The sequence below is a fragment of the Mustela erminea genome, chromosome 17, assembly GCF_009829155.1.
Source record: "Mustela erminea isolate mMusErm1 chromosome 17, mMusErm1.Pri, whole genome shotgun sequence".
NCBI classification, from domain to species: domain Eukaryota; kingdom Metazoa; phylum Chordata; class Mammalia; order Carnivora; family Mustelidae; genus Mustela; species Mustela erminea.
The window spans coordinates 1,504,652-1,526,701 of NC_045630.1; the positions used below are offsets into that span (position 1 = coordinate 1,504,652).

Below are 22,050 nucleotides of genomic sequence, written 5' to 3' on the forward strand. Positions count from 1 at the left end.
AGGCAAGGGAAGCAAGGGCAAAAATGAACTATTGGGACTTCATCAAGATTAAAAGCTTTTGCACAGCAAAGGAAACAGTCACCAAAACCAAAAGACAACTGACAGAATGGGAGAAGATATTTGCAAATGATGTATCAGATAAAGGACTAGTATCCAACATCTACAAAGAACTTATCAAACTCAACACTCAAAGAACAAATTATCCAATCAAGAAATGGGCAGAGGACATGAACAGACATTTCTGCAAAGACATCCAGATGGCCAAAAGACATGTGAAAAAGTGCTCCACATCACTCGGCATCAGGGAAATACAAATCACAACCACAATGAGATACCACCTCACACCAGTCAGAATGGCTAAAATTAACAAGTTAGGAAATGACAGATGCTGGCGAGGATGCGGAGAAAGGGGAACCCTCCTACACTGTTGGTGGGAATGCAAGCTGGTGCAGCCACTCTGGAAATCAGCATGGAGGTTCCTCAAAAAGTTGAAAATAGGGGCGCCTGGGTGGCGCAGTGGGTTAAGCCTCTGCCTTCAGCTCAGGTCATGGTCTCAGGGTCCTGGGATCAAGCCCCATATCAGACTCTGCTCAGCAGGGAGCCTGCTTCCCCCTCTCTCTGCCTGCCTCTCTGCCAACTTGTGATCTCTCTGTCAAATAAATATATAAAATCTTAAAAAAAAAAAAAAAAAAGTTGAAAATAGAGCTATCCTATGACCCAGAAATCACACTACGGGGTATTTACCCCAAAGATACAAATGTAGTGATCCAAAGGGGCACGCGCACCCAAATGTTTATAGGAGCAATGTCTACAATAGCCAAACCATGGAAAGAACCTAGATGTCCATCAACAGATGAATGGCTAAAGAAGATGTGGTATATATACATACAATGGAATACTATGTAGCCATCAAAAGAAATGAAATCTTGCCATTTGTGACGACGTGGATGGAACTACAGAGTATTATGCTGAGTGAAATAAGTCAATCAGCAAAAGATAATTATCATATGAGGAAGTTGAGAGGCAATGTGGGGGACTTGAGGGGTAGGAAAGGAATAAATGAAACAAAGATGGGATCAGGAGGGAGACAAATCATAAGAAACTCTTAATCTCACAAAACAAACTGAGGGTTTCTGGGGGGAGGGGGATTGAGAGAGGGTGGTGGAATTATGGACATTGGGGAAGGGTATGTGCTAAGGTGAGTGCTGTGAAGTGTGTAAACCTCACGATTCACAAACCTGTACCTCTGGGGCAAATAGTACATTATATGTTAATAAAAAAAATTAAAAACTAATTAAAATAAAATAAATACTTAAAAAAATTATACCCATCTCATTTCCAAAAGGATTTGGAATAGTTGACAAAACTACATACAAGACTAAATAAATAGAAGATGACAAATAAGATAAAAACGCCTGCAAACTCTCAGTATACAGCCATATATACAATCTACCTATCTACGCATGTACATACGTGTGTGTGTGTGTATTTATTTATTTATTCAAAGAACTTTGTTTCAGAAGGAAGTTTCCCCAGCTTTCTCAGAAAGGGCAAACCACAGATGTGGTAGACATTGTTTTAAATTGTACATTAGGAGAATTATTTCAGTGAATTGAGTGAATCGGTTATGTGATTGGAAAAGCAAGGCAGATTAAAAGTCAAGGAATCAAGACCTGAAACAGGATAAGCATGACCATGATCAGCAACTCAAGAAAAACCTTTTTAAGAGTATAAATATAGATGGAGACAGATTTTTTATCTCATGTCACCTTCATTCATGTGACTTTAAAGAAAAAAATTAAAATATTAAAATTATATTTTAATTTCTGCATATAAAATAGATCAAGAAGGTAAACTAACAAAATAAGCTCTTATTAACAAAATGCATTTGGGTATATTGTATTCAAGATAGCACTTACCTTCACTGATGGCATGGGGCTTAATAATGCAACAGGTACAATTTGTAAATTTAGCAGTGTTTGCTGGTCCACAAACTCCGCTTGAAGGAAAAAATAACTCCATTTCCTAAAGACAGAGAGAAATAAATTTGACCTATGTAATCCCTTAGCTCGAACTTCTGGGATATTTATGTGAGAGGGGGAAAAACTACGCAATTACTTTTGAAGTTCGTAATATAAATTATTCGCTTCAAGTTTTCTAAAAATGATTTTTACAAAGGCTAACTGACTTACAGAACCCTGTTTTAAGTCTTATAATCAAAAGATCATATAAAAAGTATTAATTAGAGTAATGAGAATATGTATCATTCTGCCCCAGGATTAAAACTAATAACATCTTAACATACTTTGAATATGGACAGTAATGAATACAAAGTTCTCATTTCCCCCAAAGCATTAGTTCATAGACACAGGTCCAATTTTAAACTTTCTATTAAAATATGTAAAATTAAAAAGTAGGAATTCTTTATAGAAGCAGATTCATATTTAAGAATCAAAACCACAAAATTAGTTTTAACTAGTTAAAACTAATGACCTGGGGCACCTGGCTGGTTCAGTCAGTAGAGCATGAAACTCTTGATCATGGGGTTGTAAGTTCAAGCCCTATGTTGGGTGTAGAGATTACTCAAAAATAAAATCTTGAAAAGAAAAAACTAATGAACTTACTACAGTTCTAGCATACAATTAGATCATATAAACTGTATTTTATAACCAGATTCAAGCTATGTGATTTGCTTTGCACACGGTTCAGAGATGACAACTCAGCAACTTGTACTAGCCACAAACACAGTCACACTAAGTATTTAGACAGATCTTTCCTGCCTTTAAGCTTTTGTTACTGTTGTTTCTACTATTCCCTAGAGAACCCTCTCTCTCCGGCTCCAAAGAGTTCCACCAACTTAAGCTGGTGATGCTCCCAGTGAGTCCCCTGTACTTTTATAAAATTGTGGTTTGGGGGGTAATTGCCCATCACAAATGTTAAGTGTGAAGCCAGTAACTAACCTGCATAGCACTGTAGGTCCTTTAACACCTAAGACAAATGGCTCAAAGTAAATCGCATTTTTCGATGAATTTAAGAATGGGAAGATCACAGACTGTGTTAATGTGCCACATCGATGTACAATTTTAAGAACCACAGAGAAGATGAGGAATTGTCCGAAGAGTAATGATATGCCTGTGCACTCCTGGCACGAAGACTTTTCAGAATGAAAATGCTCTACTCCTTGGACAGCAAGGACTTTTTCACCATACTGCTGCCTTTATTACTCTCCCTGAGTAGTAGTACAAAGAGTAATAAACCACCTCCCACCATCTGTCGGCTCCCATGCGCCTGCCTCCAGTCCAGCCTCCTTCCTAAACTCCACCCCTACACCTGCGCCACCCCCACTTGGAGATAATTCCTATTGAAAATGTCCTGATTTCCGCCGACCCCGCAAGTCTGTGCACTCCCTCCCTGTTGTTCCTGCCCCTCCGACTGCACAGGCCAACTGAAAGAAAAACACTCCTGTCCTTTTCTTAGCCATCCACTCAGTCTCTCAGGAAACCGTTCGGAATGCTTCCAGAATCCAGCCACTTCCACATGTCACCCTGGTCCAGGCCCAGCACCAGAGCGCCCTTTGACGCTGCTCTAACCTAGTGACCTCCCATGCCCGCTTCGTCCCCACACACCCACGCCCACCTGGCCTGATCGATTGATTCTCAGCAGGGCAGCAGCAGGAAACCTGTAAAACATCACGTCCCTCCTCTGCGCAGACTCTCCAGGGGTCTTTCACGCCTTCGGAAAGAACGCTGAAGCTCTAGAGGTCTGGAAGGCCGAACGCGGTCTGGCCCCCAGCAATTCCCTGAGCCAGTCCCCTCGTCCCGTGAAAACACTCAGACTTCCCACCCGGCCTCGCTGGCCTCATGCACTCACCGTTTACCTGAAAGTAGCCAACGTGTTTCCTCCGTGCGTTGTTCCCTTTCTCCCGGAACACTCTTTCTCCGGGACATTTGCTTGGTTTTCCCCCTCACCTCCTTCTGATCTCTGCTAAAACATAACGTGACGATTCCTGACCCACCCTTGGTAGCATTCCTCGCCTCTACTCGACACACAACCCTTCCCCCAGCCCGGTCTTTTTCTACCCCTTCTCCTCCTTCTCTGTTCTTCTCAGAGCACTGACCGTCCGACACGTTTTATGCCTGTTTACTTACTATCCAGCAGCACCCAACCATCGCAATGGATGGACGCTTCAAGAGAGTCAGGACCTGGTCTGGTTCACTAGTGACTTCCCATATTTTGAACTGACTGAAATTCAGAAACTAATAAATTCTGCACATGCTAAATAGAATCTATCTATCCACATTGCCGAAATGAGAGAAATGACACCCTGAAAGCCTGAGTAACAAGCCCTTATGGGTTCACAAGTAGCAAAGCCAATATTTAAATCCAGGTCACACTGGTTCCAAAGCCCTGAGCCTTTTCCACGTCTGCCTTTCAAAAAAAAGAAGCTGGGGCGCCTGGGTGGCTCAATGGGTTAGGCCTCTGCCTTCAGTTCAGGTCATGATCTCAGGGTCCTGGGATGGAGCCCCGCATCGGGCTCTCTGCTCAGCGGGGAGCCTGCTTCCTCCTCTCTCTGCCTGCCTCTCTGCCTACTTGTGATCTGTCAAGTAAACAAATAAAATCTTTAAAAAAAAATAAAAAAAAAAAAGTAAAGAAGCTGTGCTCAATTGTTCCACTTCAGTTTTAAACAATTATTGGGCCAATTATTTCAATTGTTTTGGTCTCAACTTGCATTTCTTTTCTTCCTCAACTTTAAGAAAATGAAAATGCCAACTTTCCAAGTACTCATTTACATATGCTGAATGAATATGTATTTAAGGCAAGGAATATAAAGGTTTTATTTAAATACACATTCTGAGTGACAGGGAGTAACTCGATTCCATGGCTTTCCTTTCTCTTTCTCCCTACATAACTGGGCCTATCTGTCCCAATCACCAATCCCAGCTAACATTTGCAAAAGCGCTTCTACCAGGCCATTGTCACGGCAACTCAATCAGAGACTTCATACAAATGTAAAGTCACACAAAAAAATTCCCCTTTGTGATATGCGCTGCTTAAACCCATGGCATAAAGCTCCTCTCCTTCCAAGGGTCCTTGCTATTACTTGTAGCCTTTTATATGCTCCTAAACTGCCTCACAGCAAAAGACAGAGTTATGGAACTTTCTCAAAAAACAGAATAGACTCATGGAATCTTCAAATTTTTTTTTTTTTACTATATTTAACAAATTGTAAAGTATACAGTTGCACTACATAAATTTCACCTAAGAGCTCACGGTAATCTCACTAAAACATCTGACTACTCTACATTCATATCTTTAATTACCATAATAAAAGTATCATGAAATGGCTGCCAGTTAAATGTTTCTCCAAAACTTTTATAATTTTAAATAAATATCCTTTTTGTAAATGCCCTAAAATATTAAAATATTGAACTTTCTCTTTACATACTCTAATATCAAATAAGAAATCTGTTCTCAGAAAATCTAAAAAACTAAGAAATAAAATAGGAAGTCACATGACTTAGTTTCATATTTAGCTCCATGATGCAGCCTTATGTACAAATAAAAACAATTAAGAACATAACAAAATGTACAAAAGTAAGGGGATGTTTAAATAAATGTTAAATTCATACCACAAATATTCTGCACCCACTGAAGTTTACTCTTATAACAGTAATCTGGTAACGTGTAAAATGTTGTATTAAGTGAAAAAAGGAATCAAATTAAATTAAAATCATGTATGTGGTGTTTAGTTTGTAAAATATATAAATAATCAAGGGAACGAGCAGGAAGAAATATGCCATAAACAGCTGTAAACATCACTGGCAGGATGACTATTGCCAAACTTCCGTTCTCAATGTCCAAATTCTCCAGAGTGTTTCTGTTACTTCTGTGTTTTAAAAGACTATAAAGGGAGTACCTGGGTGGCTAAGTTAAGCATTTGCCTTCAGCTCAGGTCATGATCCCCGAGTGCTGGGATTGAGCCCCACACAGGCTCCCTGCTCAGTGGGGAGTCTGAGTCTGCTTCTCCCTCTCCCTGCCCTCTCTGTGCTCTCTCTCACTATCACTAAAAAATAAAATATAAAATGAAACAAAATATATAACAAAATATAGAAAACAAAATACAAAACAGAAAACACAACACAACACAAAATGAAATAAAAAACTGTAATGTTTAAAACCAGGTAGGCCACCACTTCAGCGCACATAGTGGAAGCTGGTGGTCAAGCTCAGAGCTGTGGAGCCAGAGATGCCTGGGCTCAAGGCTTCATGAGGCCAAGGTGTTTAAACTCACTGAGTCTCAGTTCCTGCTAAATTGGGACGATATAAGCAAATGCATGGGAGACTGTGAGAATTAAATGAGATACTAAAGTATCTGAAACAGTGCCTGTCACATAGTGAGCACTTAATAAACATAAGGTTTATTGTTGTTGCTTTGAATTCCAAAATTTTGTGAACACCAGTGACCTAGATCCTGGAGGTATGACAATAAATTGGACATCCTCAAAGAATTCAGTCTATCAGGAGGGTAAACAAACACAAATGCTTTTAAAATATGGTAAGCAATAGAGCTATGCAGTAGGTATGAAGCAAGCATAAAGGAAGGGTACCTTACAGAGAACTAAGAAACAGATAATAGTTGATCAGAGTTACTGTTACTGGTTTTTAAGTTTTGTTGAGGTCAAATTAACATGCTTTAAAATGAGTATATTTAAAGGATACAATCTGATGTTTTGACACTTGATTATTCATGTGAAAACATCACCACAATCAAGATAATAAATATATCAGTCACCCTCCTTCCTTTGGGTAATACCTTTCTTCTGCCTCTCCCTGCCTCCCTATCACTAACTATTACCATTACCTCCCTTACCATTAATAAGTTGGCCCTGTAATCAATGACCTGTTTCCCACCATTATGAATTAGTTTAATTTTTAACAGCTGTACTTAAATTATATAGTATGTACTCTTGTCTAGCTTTCACTTAGCAAGATTACTTTGAGATTCATCGACTGTACTGTATATCAGTATTTCATTCCTTTTTATAGCCAAATACTATTCCTTGTGTTAATATCATGGTTTGTTTATCCATTCATCTTTTCAACATTTGGGTTATTTCTAGTTTTTGGATATACAAATAAGGCTCCTATGAACAAAACTGTTATGTACAAGTCTTTGCATTGATATTTCCTTTCATTTCTCCTGGGAAAATATTTAAAAGAAGAATGCTTGGACCATAGGGTAGGTATATGTTTAGCTTTTTAGATAACTGCCAAACTGTTCTCCGAAGTGACCGTACCCTTTAAATTCTCAGCAGCATAAGACAGTTCTAGTTTCCCCTCACAAATGCCACTTGAAACGGTCAAGTTTTTTTAAGCCTTAGTCATTCTAAAAGGTGTGTAGTGCATCTCACTGTGGTTTTAATTAGTACTTCCAAAATATCTAATGATGCTGTATATTTTTAATGTGCACTTATATAGGCATTCATGTGTCATCTTTAGTTAAGTGCCTGTTCAATTTTTTTGCTCATTTTTAATTGGGATGTTTAATTTCTTAGGTGTGAAATCAGCATAAAGACAAATAGATTAGAGTCAAGATGGCAGAGGACTGGCAGACTGAGATGACATCAGGTCGCAGGAGTTCAGCTACACAGTTATCAAACCATTCGGAACACCTACAAACTCAACACAAGATTGAAGAGAAGAAGAGCAGCAATTCTAGAAACAGAAAATTGACCACTTTCTGAAAGGTAGGACATGCGGAGAAGTGAATCCGAAGCAATGGGAAGACTGGGGGGGGGGGCTCCTGGCAAGTGGAGCAAGAGAGCACAAAATTTGAACTTTTAAAAGTCTGCTCCACTGAGGGACATTACTCCAGAGGCTAAGCAGGGGTGGAGCCCTCGCAGGGACAGCATGGTCTCAGGTCCCGTGGGGTCATGGAAGGATCAGGGATGTCTGAGTGTACAGAGAACTCGCAGGTATTAGGGCAGGGAAGCCACCTACAGAGATGGAGCCAAGGAGTGAGCTCCGAGCTCGGAGTTACCTTAAACTGTGATCCCTGGAACAGTGAGGCTACTGCTCTTTGAGCAGGTACCCCACAAGTGGCAGATCTGGGGAGACCCCCCTGGAAGAGCAGAGCCACAAGAATCTGCTGGGTTTGGAGACTCCAAAGGGGGCCATGTGCCAGAGAGAGAAACAGCCACAGGCCAGGGGAGCACAGCTGGAAACCAGGAAGATGGGAGGGATTGACTGGTTTTCTCTGAAGGTGCAGTAAGGAGTGGGGCCCGAGCTCTTGGCTCCTACCAGGCAGAGACCGGGCAGCCGCCATCTTCATTCCCGTCCTCCAAAGCAGTACGGAAAGCACTCAGGAAACAAAAGCTCCCAGCATGAACCCAAGCAGATTGCTTAGCCCAGCCCCCAGCAAAGGCGGTGCAGTTCCGCCTCAAGCAAAGACATTTGAGAATCATGGCAAGAGGCCCCTCCTGCAGAGGATCGGCAAGAATATCCAGCCAAGACCAAGCTCACTGGTCAAGGAGAACAGCAGAATTCCAGAGGAGGGGAAAGCAAAACATGGAATTCATGGCTTCCTCCCCATGATTCTTTAGTCTTACAAAGTTAATTAAATATTTTTAATTTTATCTTTTTTATTCTAATTTTTTTAACTGTTCCTCTTTCCTCTTTTAATGTTTTTAAACTAGTTTATCTTAACAATAGCTTTCTTAAAAAAATCTTTTAAAACCTTCATTATTATAGTCATATTTTACCCTTCATTGTATCTACCTTTCTTTTTTGTATACATATAGGGTTTTTTCTTCTAAAAAATTTTGGGATACAATTTCTTTTAATAGATAAAAATATACCCTAAATCCAGCACAGGGCTTTGTTCTGATCTCCAGCCTGAGCAAATACTCTCTACTTTCTTTTTCTTTCTTTTCCCAACCAACTATTCTTATCAATTCCTTCTTTAGAATTTTTTTTTAAATTTTTATCTTTACAGTCATACTCCATCCCTTCATTGTGTTTACCCTTATTTTTATATATATATGTTTTTCTTTCTTTAAAATTATGGGAGGTAGTTTCTTCTAAGAGACAAAAATACAACCAAAATCAAGTGGGTGGCTCTGTTCTATTCACCAGTCTAATATATATATATTTTTTCTAATTTTTAAAAAAAATTTTTAAACTTCTTTTTTTTAAAGACTTTATTTATTTATTTAACACAGAGAGGATCACAGGTAGGCAGAGAGGCAGGCAGAGAGAGAGGGGGAAGCAGGCTTCTTGCTGAGCAGAAAGCCTGATGTGGGGCTCAATCCCAGGACCTTGAGGATCATGACCTGAGCTGAAGGCACAGGCTTAACCCACTGAGCCACCCAGGTGCCCCAAACTTCTTTTTGCTCCCTTTCTTCTCCCCCCAATTTGGGGTATCTTCTGATTTGGTTAGCATATATTTTTCTGGGGTCTTTGCCACCCTTTTAGTATTTCAGTCTCTCGTTCATATGTTCTTATCTGGATAAAATGACAAGGCAGAAAAACTCACCACAAAAAAAAAAAAAAAAAACAAGAGGCGGTACCAAAAGCTAGGGACTTAATCAATATAGAAGCTGGTAATATGTCAGACCTAGAGTTCAGAATGATGATTCTCAAGGTGCTAGCTGGTCTCGAAAAAGGCATGGAAGATATTAGAGAAACCTTGTCTGGAGAAATAAAAGCCCTTTTTGGAGAAATAAAACAACTAAAATCTAACCAAGCTGAAATCAAAAAAGCTATTAATGAGTTGCAATTAAAAAAGGAGGGTCTTAGTGCTAGGATAAATGAGGCAGAAGAGAGAATTAGTGATATAGAAGACGAAATGATGGAGAATAAAGAAGCTGAGCAAAAGAGAGACAAACAACTAACGGACCACAAGAGGAGAATTGGAGAGATAAGTGATACCATAAGATGAATCAACATTAGAATAATTGGGATTCCAGAAGAAGAAGAAAGGCGGGGGGCAGGGCAGAAGGTATATTAGAGCAAATTATTGTAGAGAATTTCCCTAATATGACAAAGGGAACAAGCATCAAAATCCAGAAGACACACAGAACCCCCCTCAAAATCAATAAAAATAGGTCCACACCCCATCATTTAATAGTAAAACTGACATGTCTTAGTGACAAAGACAAAATACTGAAAGCAGCCGGGGACAAGAAGTCTGTAAAATACAATGGTAAAAATATTAGATTGGCAGCAGACTTATCCACAGAGACCTGGTAGGCCAGAAAGAACTGGCATGATATATTCAGAGCACTAAATGAGAAAAACATGCAGCCAAGAATACTATATCCAACTAGGGTATCCTTGAAAATAGAAGGAGAGATAAAAAGCTTCCAAGACAAACAAAAACTAAAAAAAAATTGTAAACACCAAACCAGCTCTACAGGAAATATTGAAAGGGGTCCTCTAAGCAAAGAGAGAGTCTAGAAGTAGTAGACCAAAAAGGAATAGATATAATATACAGTAGTAGTTACCTTACAGGCAATACAATGGCACTAAATTCATACCTCTCAATAGTTATCCTGAATGTAAATGGGCTAAATGCCCAATCAAAAGACACAGGGAATCAGAATGGTTAAAGAAAAAAACCCATCAATACGCTGTCTACAAGAAACTCATTTTACACACAAAGACACCTCCAGATTTAAAGTGATGGGGTGGAAAACAATTTACCATGCCATTGGACATCAAAAGAAAGCTGGGGTGGCAATCCTTAAATCAGATAAATTCAATTTTAAGCCAAAGACTATAATAAAAAATGAGGAAGGACCCTATATCATACTCAAAGGGTATGTCCAACAAGAAGATCTAACAATTTTAAATATCTATGCCCCTAACATGGGAGCAGCCAAATATATAATCCAATTCACAACAAAATCAAAGCAGCATATCAACAATAATACAGTAATAGTAGGGGACTTTAACACCCCCCTCACTGAAATGGACAGATCATCCAAGCAAAAGATCAATAAGAAAATAAAGGTCTTAAATGACACATTGGACCAGATGAACATCACAGATGTATTCAGAACATTCCATCCCAAAGCAACAGAATACACATTCTTCTCTAGAGCACATGGAACATTCTCCAGAACAGATCACATCCTGGGTCACAAATCAGGTCTCAATCAGTATCAAATGACCGGGATCATTCCCTGCATATTTTCAGACCACAATACTCTGAAGCTACAACTCAATCACAAGAGGAAAGTTGGAAAGAACCCAAATACATGGAGGCTAAAGAGTATCCAACTAAAGAATGAATGGCAGGCGCCTGGGTGGCTCAATGGGTTAAGCCTCTGCCTTCAGCTCAGGTCATGATCCCAGGGTCCTGAGATCGAGCCCTGCATTGGGCTCTCTGCTCAGCAGGGAGCCTGCTTCCCCTCTCTCTCTGCCTGCCTCTCTGCCTACTTGTGATCTCTCTGTCAAATAAATAAAAATAAAATCTTAAAAAAAATGGATCAATCAGGAAATTAAAGAACTGAAAAAATTCATTGAAAATGATAATGAAAACACAACAGTTCAAAATCTATGGGACACAGAAAAGGTGGTCCTGAGAGGAAAATACATAGCCATAAAAGCATTTCTCAAGAAACAAGAAAGGTCTCAAGTATACAACCTAACCCTACACCTAAAGGAGCTGGAGAAAGAACAGCAAAGAAAGACTAAACCCAGCAGGAGAAGAGAAATCATAAGGATCAGAGCAGAAATCAATGAAATAGAAACCAAAAAAACAGTAGAAGAAATCAACAAAACTAGGAGCTGGTTCTTTGAAAGAATCAGTCAGACTGATAAACTCCTGGCCAGACTTATCAAAAGACAAATAGATCAATAAAGCAGAAAGAATACAGAAATACACTCACAGATATATATAGTCAACAAAAATGACAAATGTGCAAAGGTAATTAAGTGGGAAAAAATTTTTGATTTCAACTAGTGGTGCTGGAACAATCAGATGTCTATATGCAAAACAATAAATTTGGGTTATATAGCATAACATATAAAAATTAACTTGCTGGGGCACCTGGGTGGCTCAGTGGGTTGGAGCCTCTGCCTTCGGCTCAGGTCATGATCCTAGGGTCTTGGGATCGAGCCCCACATCAGGCTCTCTGCTCAGTGGGGAGCCTACTTCCTCCTCTCTCTCTGCCTGCCTCTCTGCCTGCTTGTGATCTCTGTCTGTCAAATAAATAAATAAAATCTTTAAAAAAAAAATTAACTCGCAATGGATCATGAAGCTAAATATAAAAACAAAAACTATAAAATTTCTAGAAGAAAACAAAAGGGAAAATTTTGTGACCTTGGAAGAGGTCGCAATTTGTCAGATGAGAAACCACAATGGAAGAATGAATTGATAAACTGACCTTCATCAAAACTGAAAACTTCTCATCTAAGGACATCAGTAAAGAGAATAAAAATGCAAACAACACACTGTGAGAAAATATTTGCCAATCATATTTCCATGTAAAAAATCTGTATCCGTAATATATAAAGAATTCTGAGCAAAGTTTTAAAGGGCCAATAAAACTACCTGGGTAAAGGGAGAGAGGACATGCCAAAGCAGAGGGTAGAAAGAGTAAAACCAAGAAAGCGAGAAAACCAGTCTGAAGAGGAAGAGGCAGGATATGGACTGGAGAAGAGGCTAGCATTCAGAGCATTTTCATAAAACATGTTAAGGAGCTGGAACTTGATTCTGGGGGGAATGCAGTCCTCTGGGACATTTCTAGTAGAGCTGTGACATGGACAGATCAGATTCTTTAGACAGCTTGCTCTGAAACCTATGTGGACGAGGAATTTGAGGGAGAAAGTCTGAGCCAGAGCGGTTGCAGCAGCCCAGGTCACAGCTAGAACAGTGAGAGCTGGAATGAAGGAAAAGGAGAGAATTGAAGAAAATGCTTAGACGGTAAATCTATACAACTTTTTACTCATTAGATGTAGGGGGAAAAGGAGGCAGAAGCAGGGCGCCTGGGTAGCTCAGTCAGTTAAGCATCTGCCTTTGGTTCAGGTCATGATCCCAGGGTCCTGGGATGGAGCCCCATATCAGGCTCCCTGCCCAGCAGGAAACCTACTTCTCCCTCTCCCTCCCACTCCCCATACTTGTGCTGGCGCTCACTCTCTCTCTGTCAAATAAATAAAATCTTAAAAAAAAAAAAAAAGAGAGAGAGGAGAAGTAGATTTACTGGTCTCAAGTTTCTTTGCTAATGATATGCAGAACACAAAAGGAATAGTTTGGTAAGTTATAAATAGTTCAGTTTGGGATGCACTGTTTGAGTCTGAGTCTGAAACTCTAAGGGAAACCCTACACACAGAATTAACTAATTCGTTAATTTTTTCCACATAAAATTATCTAGTACAATTTCTGATTAATCAGTCTATCACTTGCCCACTGACTTATAACCCCCCAAGGTCTCATTACTTGTGGGTAATTTCCCGAGCACTTGGGCTATGACACTGACACACTTGTCTACTCCCATGTCATCTCACACTGCTTTTCCTACTAAAGCTTCCGGTTGTATAAATTAGTCATCCTATCACCACCACTTCTTCCCCTTTAAAATTCCCTTTGCTCTTTTGACTCTTCTATGCAAGAATTTCATTAAGTTTCATGAAAAACTCTGCTAGGATTTTTACTGGAAAGATACAAAAGAAATGAACAATTTTCCTTGGATTCTGTAATTGAGAGACATTTATTATCTTAGCCAAAATGATTCTAGTGGAATGAAAGGAGGAAGCCAGATTGTAGTGACTGTTCTCCATGAGTAGTCAAAGGCAACTGAGGAAGAGAAAATTGTGAATACAGTCTCGATATGGAAGAAAAAGGATTAAACAGTAACAAATAGGAATTGAAGATCAGGAGAGACTATTTGAGGATGCTTGTGTGATGTTCTTCAACTTTTCTTTTCCATGCACTGCCCTAGTTTCCTTGCGCATGCTGTGAGCTCCAGCCGGAGTGTTCGTCTCTGATAGCTAGTCACTAACATGACATCCCCAACACTCACTCTTCCCAAGACGAGAGTCAAGAGAAGGTATCCCTAAGGCTTCATAACAATGGGATATTTCAGGGACCAATGTCAGAAAGAGCTAAAAAATTTAAGTGTCCAAAATAGAAACAAATATGACAAATATGTCTGAGACATTTCTTCAGGAGAAAGGATGATGGTAGGTAACTCTGCAGGGTTCGAAGTAGAGGACTGACATGTTTGACTCAGCATTTAAAAGGGTTGCACTGGCTTACTGCTTTGAGAACAGTCGTCTAAATGACTGCGCCACCCAGGCGCCCCTTTATGCATTTAAAATAAGTAACTGTAGCAAGAACAAAGACTGTTTCATAAACACTAACTCTCTATAGGAAAAGAAAAGGATGTTAAACTTGAAGATGGTGTTAGGTCTGAGTTAAAACATACGAAATGATGTTTCTTTCTGAATATTGACTATCCATCAACTGGTCTCATATGAAGTCAGTAATTCAAACACTGATGAGCCTGAAAAATTTAAGTGGCTTTGAACGTAAACTGGCATCATGAGTATTTTAACTGGAGAAGACTTACCTTGGCCATGACCAGGTTACCAGTTCACAAAAGAGACATTACTGAACCACTATTTAATCCTAGGCAAAGGGTCAAAGGTTTTAGAGAAAACTTTAGACTCTTAGATCAGCTGTAAAACCTGCCCGAGGACAGCAACGACAGAAGAGACTTTACTCTGACATAAAACATTTAACCAAAACAACAACAACAAAAAACCCAAAAAACAAAACAAAACAAACAAACAAAAAAACAGAATTAAAAGATTCTTAAAACACCTTACCCTGGCAGCTGAAGCAAAAGAATCAGGGCCATGAACTGCATTTCTTATGCCATCGGTTCCAAAGAGAGCTCTCAGGCTTTCAGGAGCATCCGTACGAGCCATCCCGGAGTTCGCGGGTCCAAGCAGTCTTTTCCATTCACATACAGCATCCTCTCTCAAAACCTCCACGGCGATGACAGGACCACTTGTAATAAACTGGATCAGCTCACTACAAAACGGGTAAAATCTTGATTGGCTTCATTTTTCTGTCAACCTGTCTCTCAAACTATTGGATACAGTGAATTCTGCCTGAGCAAGATAAAGTTTTCATAAATTGAGTGTCTTGTGGTAGCCTGAGTTACTATAAAACACTAGAGCTGTCAAATCATTTACTGTTAGCAAAAAATAAAAATAAAAAATAAAAAATAAATCAGTGTTTCATTGAATTTAAGACGACTTCATTGACTTAAAATGCATATTACTGGTCAACTGATTATTGCTTCTTCTGTTGTTCTGAAAGGTAAAGAAAGGATCTTCCTTTTTATTTTCATGTGGTTTACCATGGCAGTCAAATAAGATTTCATAATATAGAAAATTATGAGAGTGGTCTTATATTTACAGTAAGAATGTATTTTTGTGTAGATTAAAATTCAAAGAACGGAGGGAGACTTTCAGTCAGTAAACATGGAGTCGGTCTAGTGATAAAGAAAATACAGAAATTAACAGGCCTTGAAAAAACATGCTCTTATTACTATAAAAGCTACTCTTGAGATATTCTTATCTCAAGTTATTAGAGAATACACACAGGTTCTTGATTAAAAATCCAGCTTGGAGTCACAGTAGCCCAAGCCATGGAAAGCAGCTGCTCGTTTCCTTTGCCACGTTTTATGTGCACAAAGCGCAGTGACAAGTCCAGCGGTGAGGAAAGGAACGCCATTCCTCCCACTGTGTTAGGCAGGGACAGAATCCTTTCTAAAGCCTGTGTTTCTCTCTCATCCAGACTAGGAGAGGACAGGACCGTCCTGGAGAAAAACACATCCTTCCTTCCTTCACTGACTCACTTTTTAAATCATGTCAATTCATTTTGAAGAGGATTTCTAAAAAAGTAGTATGTACAAAGAAGTATTCATACTCTCCATCCTAACAGGCCTAAATGACCTCTTCATACATACTCTGCTAGGCTATAGCAGGAAAAAAAAATAGATTTAAGGAACCAAAATCAAGGGAACAAACTCATGTTTATCCATTCAATAAGCACTTACTGATTAGAAATCAAAATACTCAACAATATCCTTGCTTCCAGAAACTGGTAATGTCCTGTTAATACAGAATTCTCAGACACACAGAATAGGCCTATGAGTGTGGCATGTAATAATGCAGTGAATACTGTGCCCAACTATAAAAAATCCTGGGAATGCTTCATGAGACTATTCCCAACCCTAGAGCTACATCTTCCATTGCATCTTTCCTAACACCAGAAAACTAGTTAATTCATCCATTTAATAATTTACTGCACACTAGTCACATATAAGACATTAAACTAGGTGCTATAATATATGCTACCAACACAAAGCAGGACTATGATAAAGAATCATTTCCAAGAAAATTAGGTATTTTGGGAAGTCCGTGTCAGTTACTAGAGGCGGCGGGGCGGCAGCAGCAGTGAGTGGGTTCCTTGTGGCCTACAATAAACTTGCAAAAATGTCTCTGTGCCCATCTCTTGAAGACCTGAAGGTAGACAAAGTCATTCAGGCTCAAACTGCCTTTTCTGCAAACCCTGGCAACCCAGCAATTCTGTCTGAAGCTTCTGCTCCCATCTCTCGAGACAGAAATCTCTATCCTAGACTGTCCCTGGAGCTCTCCCAGTACACAGGCCTGAGTTTAAGTGAAGAACAAATCCGTGCACCTATGGCCCTGGGCCCTGGAGCACCAGGTCAGGGGCAGCTGGCGGCGAGACCTTCTGGTATGAACCCTATGGTGGCCCCGTGACTGGTAACGATGTTGGAACTCGTAGAGCAGAAATGAAGCAAGGGACCCGTGAAGTCATTTTGTGTAAGGATCAAGATGGAAAAATTGGGCTCGGGCTTAAATCAGTAGATAATGGCATATTTGTTCAGCCGGTCCAGGCAAATTCTCCAGCCTCACTGGTTGGTCTGAGATTGGGGACCAAGTACTCCAGATCGGTGGGGAAAGTGTGCAGGCTGGAGCGCTGGTAAAGCACACGAGGTGCCCAAACGAGCTTTTGGAGAGCAGATTACTAGGACTGTTCATGACAGGCCCTTTGTCGGAGAGTCACCATGCATTATGATGGGACTGGACATGCTGGCTTTATCTTTAAAAGATGGGAAGATCACCTCCACAGTGAAAGTTCTGCGGCCAGAAACGGTCTTCTCACAGAATGTCACATCTGTGAAGTCAACGGGCAGAATGTCACTGGGCTGGAGGGTGCTCAAGTGGCAGACGCACCGTCAACATCTGAGACGGCAGTTACGATGACTCATGCCTGCTTTTATTTCTGAACATATTAAACGGATGGCACCAAGCTCTATGAAAAGCCTGACAGATCACACATGTCCTGAGGTTAAAGTCATGGTACAATGGAAGCCTCACTGAACTCCAGTCTACTTCTTGGGCAGTTGGACTTTATATTATGCACGTGAAGCTTTCTAGAAGCTGGAGAGCATATGCTGCATGAAGACGTTTCTACCTTACATTACGGCTGGGAATCTTACTGTCTTGATTGGATATCTTGTTCACACTTCAAGATCATTGCAGCCTCATTCTGGTTTTACAGATGGGAAACCTTGGACAGATTTACTGATTTTCATAGAGTAGCTTCTCTACTGGAAACCCAATGCTTTTACAAGCCATTATGAGTAGAATGACTGATAAAGGCGTAGTTCTGTGTTAGAACCAGTCACCGTTATCTTACATATCAAGTCGTGCTGTTCATAATACTTTAGTTCTATGGCATAACTGCAATTTTAATGTGTAACCATAGTACACGGACAATGACTGATTTTGATGGGTTTTTAGTTCTCTGGGTGTATGTGTGCTCTCACACATGCGTGTGCGTGTAAGACACCAATTAAGTGCACTGCTTGCATCCCGTGTAAGCATGATACAGTGTACGTAGGTTGCTAGAGCTGGTGTTGGTCATCATTTAATTGTAATTACCTTTACTTAATATGCTTCAACTGTCACCTTAACTGTAATAAGCATCTAGAATAAAAGCCAAAACACAACTATTGCTGATTTCTAAAACCCAAACTGCAGCTCTGTGTTAAACGATGTAACGGCACACACAGCTACAGCCCAGCTGTGTCTGAGAGTCTCTCGCCAATTGTGCAATGGAAATTCCTTTCTTCTAAAACTTACTGGAATTACTTTCTGAGAAATGACTCACTACATATTAAATGTAAGAGATCTTATACCAAATAGGATAAACTTCCGACTCCCTTTATTCATGTGTAGATTACGTGGAATATTACCTAATTTTGTCTTTAGCATTCTGCACCCTCACTACTTAGGAGTGGTTGGAGGATGTTTCCCAGGTAATTTGTTCCACTTCCTGATCCCTCCCTATAAAATGGAAGTGACACTTTAGCCTGATTTTTTTCTTTATTATGGTTTATGCCTATTCCATCTTAATTAAATATGTATAATTTTAAAAAGAAAGAAAGAAAATTAGATACTCTAACAAGGCTTGGGAATATTTTATACTTCCTGATTTAAAGGAATCTAACATAATAATTTTCTCACACACATGTTAAAAGAAACATTATCATATGAAGAATACCAAATAGCATGTTTAGTATAGCTGCCTAATATTCTTTATAGAAATGTAAGCACTTCTTTGTCAACAGTAATATATACTTCACAATATTCACTTAAATTTAAATATATCCCAAATATTTAGAACATAAGTTCAATTTTTAACACATATTAGTTGCTCTACTTCAAGGAACAAAAGTATTAGTTGATAAGGGCTCTGTGGGGGCACCTGGGTGGCCCGTTGGTTAAGCAACTGCCTTTGGCTCAGGTCAGGATCCTGGAGTCCCTGGATGGAGTCCCACATGGTTGGGGCGGGGGGGGGGGGGTGGTCCCTGCTCAGCAGGGAGTCTGCTTCTCCTGCTGACCTCTCCCCTCTCGTGTTCTTTCTCATTCTCTCTCTCTCAAATAAATAAATAAAATCTTTTAAAAAAAAATAAGGGTTCTGTGAACACTGTTTTATGTATACAAGAATGTCAAGAGCACAAGTAAAACTCCCAACCCAGGAACATGGGGCTGGCTCAGTCGGAAGAGCTTTGAGTTTGAGCCCCATATTGGGTGCACAGATTACTCAAGGAAAATTCAGTTGTGGGTAATCAGGGGGGACAACCGTAAGAGACTGTGGACTCTGAGAAATAAGCTGAGGGTTTTGGAGGGGAGCCGGGTGGGGGGTTGGGTGAGCCTGGTGGTGGGTATTGTGGAGGGCACGTATTGCATGGAGCACTGGGCGTGGTGCATAAACAATGAATTTTGGAACACTGAAAAGAAAAATTAAATTAAATTTTTTTAAAACCCTTTAAAAATAATTATCACTCTATTTTAATCTACTGAAATCTAAAAAGAATGCTATACCTTTTATAATTTAAACAAATCATCCTATTTACTTCTGATTAAAATTTAAGACATCTAATAATAAAATAAAAATTCTAATCTAGGGGTGCCCAGGTGGCTCAGTCCATTAGGCATCCGTTAGGCATCTGCCTTCGGCTTGGGTCATGATCCCAGGGTCCTGGGATTGAGTCCTGCATCAGCCTCCTTGAACAGCGGGGAGTCTGCTTCTCCCTCTGACCTTCCCCCCGCTCATGCTGCCTCTCCGATTCTTTCTCAAATGGATAAATACAATCTTAAAAAATAAAAACGGATCTAATAAAAGGACAGAAAAAACAATTCACAGAAAATAGTTCTCTACTGTTATAAGATGTTGCTATGATCTTTTTGACAGATGCCTTCCATGTCACAAGTTTCTGAAGTACAGAAGTACAATTCTTTAGTTTTTAGGATATCCTCCATTGTAAATCCCTAGCCCCAAATTCAGCACCTACTTTAAAAAGGGCCTTGATTGATGGTCTACATGAAAATCCATTGCTTCTTTCCTATAAAATAACCAAAATGACAACAGTTAAAAATTACATTTAAAAAATTACTTGACTAAAATCTTGTAGCTTGCATTAATAGAATAAAGATGAAACACTCTATTTGATCTACATGTAACTGACTAGTGACTTTTCACCAAGTATTCTGCTCAAATCCTCCCACTGTTCAAGTTTTTTGCTCCCTGAAGATCTATTAAGATGTAAAATTACAGTGAGCGTAGAGGGCGCGACTCTTCTGCTCATGCTCGTGTCTACCGCCTTCCTTTGCACCGGCATCTTTCACATTCTTGAAACATAGTTTAACATTTGACCAATAAGAATTACTTGTTCTTTACAGATAAATAAGTTACATAAAAGAATGCAAAGCCATCTTCAAATTTAAAATTTATCACTTTCTTCTTCAGGTTTTAAACTTGAAAGGGCAGGTTAGAATTTTAATTTAATAGTTACAGTTTTCTCTCTTAGAGCTTATGTTTTAAAATCTGCTTGACAAATTAAGCATATCACTGTATTCTTATTGGTTACTAATGTATTAAAAACCAATGCTTGAACTGACATCATCAAAAAAAGGGGTAATATAGAGATATTCAGAATTTGAAGGGCAACAGGGATTTACCTCACGAATCTATATTTTTCACTAAAGAATATCTACAGCCACTGAAAGGATAATGGACTTTAAATTGATTAGCTGAAAAGTCCAAACAGCTTTTTAATCAAATCAGGTCTCTCTCAAACTGGGGCAGTTTTAAAGGCTTTAAATTGAGTTCACAGTATGTGACAAATATGTCAACATCAACTACTTTTGAAAACATCAGAGAAGTTAACATGTCCTCTAGCAAAGGATTATCCTTCCAAGCGTGGTAATTTAGTATGCAATGTTTTAAAATCTGGGCCCACTACAAAATGAATTCACGTAATAAACTGTAACAGGACACACGCTTATTCAAACCAAATGTACTGAAGTATTTTCTTTGGTGATGAAAGGATTATGAAAGTATACTATGCAAATATGATAAATAAAATTTGTCCCTAGAAATGAGAGTAGACGAAAACTCATCTTTCTAGGACCTATTCTGCCAGCACTAAATTACTTATTCTCACAATAATATGTAAAATAGGTTATGATTGCCTACATTGTACCTATGAAAATAATAAAGTTCAGCATGATCACATAACTTGGACAGGAGGATTTCAACCCAAATCTCTGGTTGCAAATCTCTGACTGTTTTTGTCCTTTCTGTTGCCAACTACAGAGGGCCAAGAAGAGAATTCACCAAAAAAAAAAAAAAAAAAAAAAAAAAAAAAGAAAAGAAAAGAAAGAAAAAAGGATATATTATATTATAGTCTAAAATGAGGTAAAACCAAATGTCTGAAAAATTCATGTGGGAGCTTTCTAAGAGTTAGGGGTAAGACAACTGAAACAACCAGTTCTAAACTTTTCAACACAACTGGGCTACTAAAAAAGAAAAAAAAAATCATAATCTTTAATACTGATGAAAAGAAAGTTCTCAATTATTAAAAGTGTTTGCTTCCTTCTTACATGTCACTGACCCAATAGTTCTCTCTATGCAACATCCAAAATGGAAACCAAGAATGAATCATGAATTCCTCCCATCATCCTTACCTAATTCTTCCCTTAAAAAGCTGAGATGTAACAAGTGCATCACCACTTAAAGGAGGTTTTTGTCATTGTTATGTCTTGCTTTGTTTTTATAAAGAAACCATCCTCTCACAAAGATTTATCCATTAATGCTTTCATGAAATGTTTCCTTAGTGCCCCTCGGAGTCAGGCGCTAAGCCCAGCTCTGGGACTACGGAGTCAGTGGGGACTCCGCCGCTGCCCTTCGGACACCGTCGTGACGGAGGAACTGACATTGGGGCAAACAAGTTCCGCAAAGACTTAGACGCTGGGAGACACCCCTCCCAGGCCTCTGGTACTCCTGGCATGTCTCACTGGCTATGCCAAGAATCTAAGGCCCCGACTGTCCTTTCTCCTACCTTTTCCCGGGAGTTATGTTTACAATGAGCAGCTGTTGAGGGATGAGGTCGTGTGTCTTTCAGCACAGAGAGCAGCCCCGTGTACCGCTCGCTG

General features: G+C 39.4%; 1 protein-coding gene and 1 pseudogene across 4 annotated transcripts in view; one reads left to right on the forward strand and one right to left on the reverse strand.

The window, feature by feature from the left end:
• The window catches only part of NME7 (NME/NM23 family member 7), a 265,751-nt gene that overhangs the window by 189,973 nt on the left and 53,728 nt on the right, over positions 1 to 22,050 (reverse strand). For all 4 annotated transcript variants that reach the window (XM_032318639.1, XM_032318637.1, XM_032318638.1 and 1 more), the window contains exons 5-7: positions 19,908 to 19,958; positions 14,836 to 15,043; positions 1,920 to 2,025 (exon numbers count right to left, since the gene is read on the reverse strand). In XM_032318639.1, coding sequence (XP_032174530.1) covers positions 1,920 to 2,025; positions 14,836 to 15,043; positions 19,908 to 19,958 — 365 coding nt within the window. The remainder of the gene's footprint in view (positions 1 to 1,919; positions 2,026 to 14,835; positions 15,044 to 19,907; positions 19,959 to 22,050) is intronic.
• LOC116576210 lies at positions 16,502 to 17,427 on the forward strand (annotated as a pseudogene).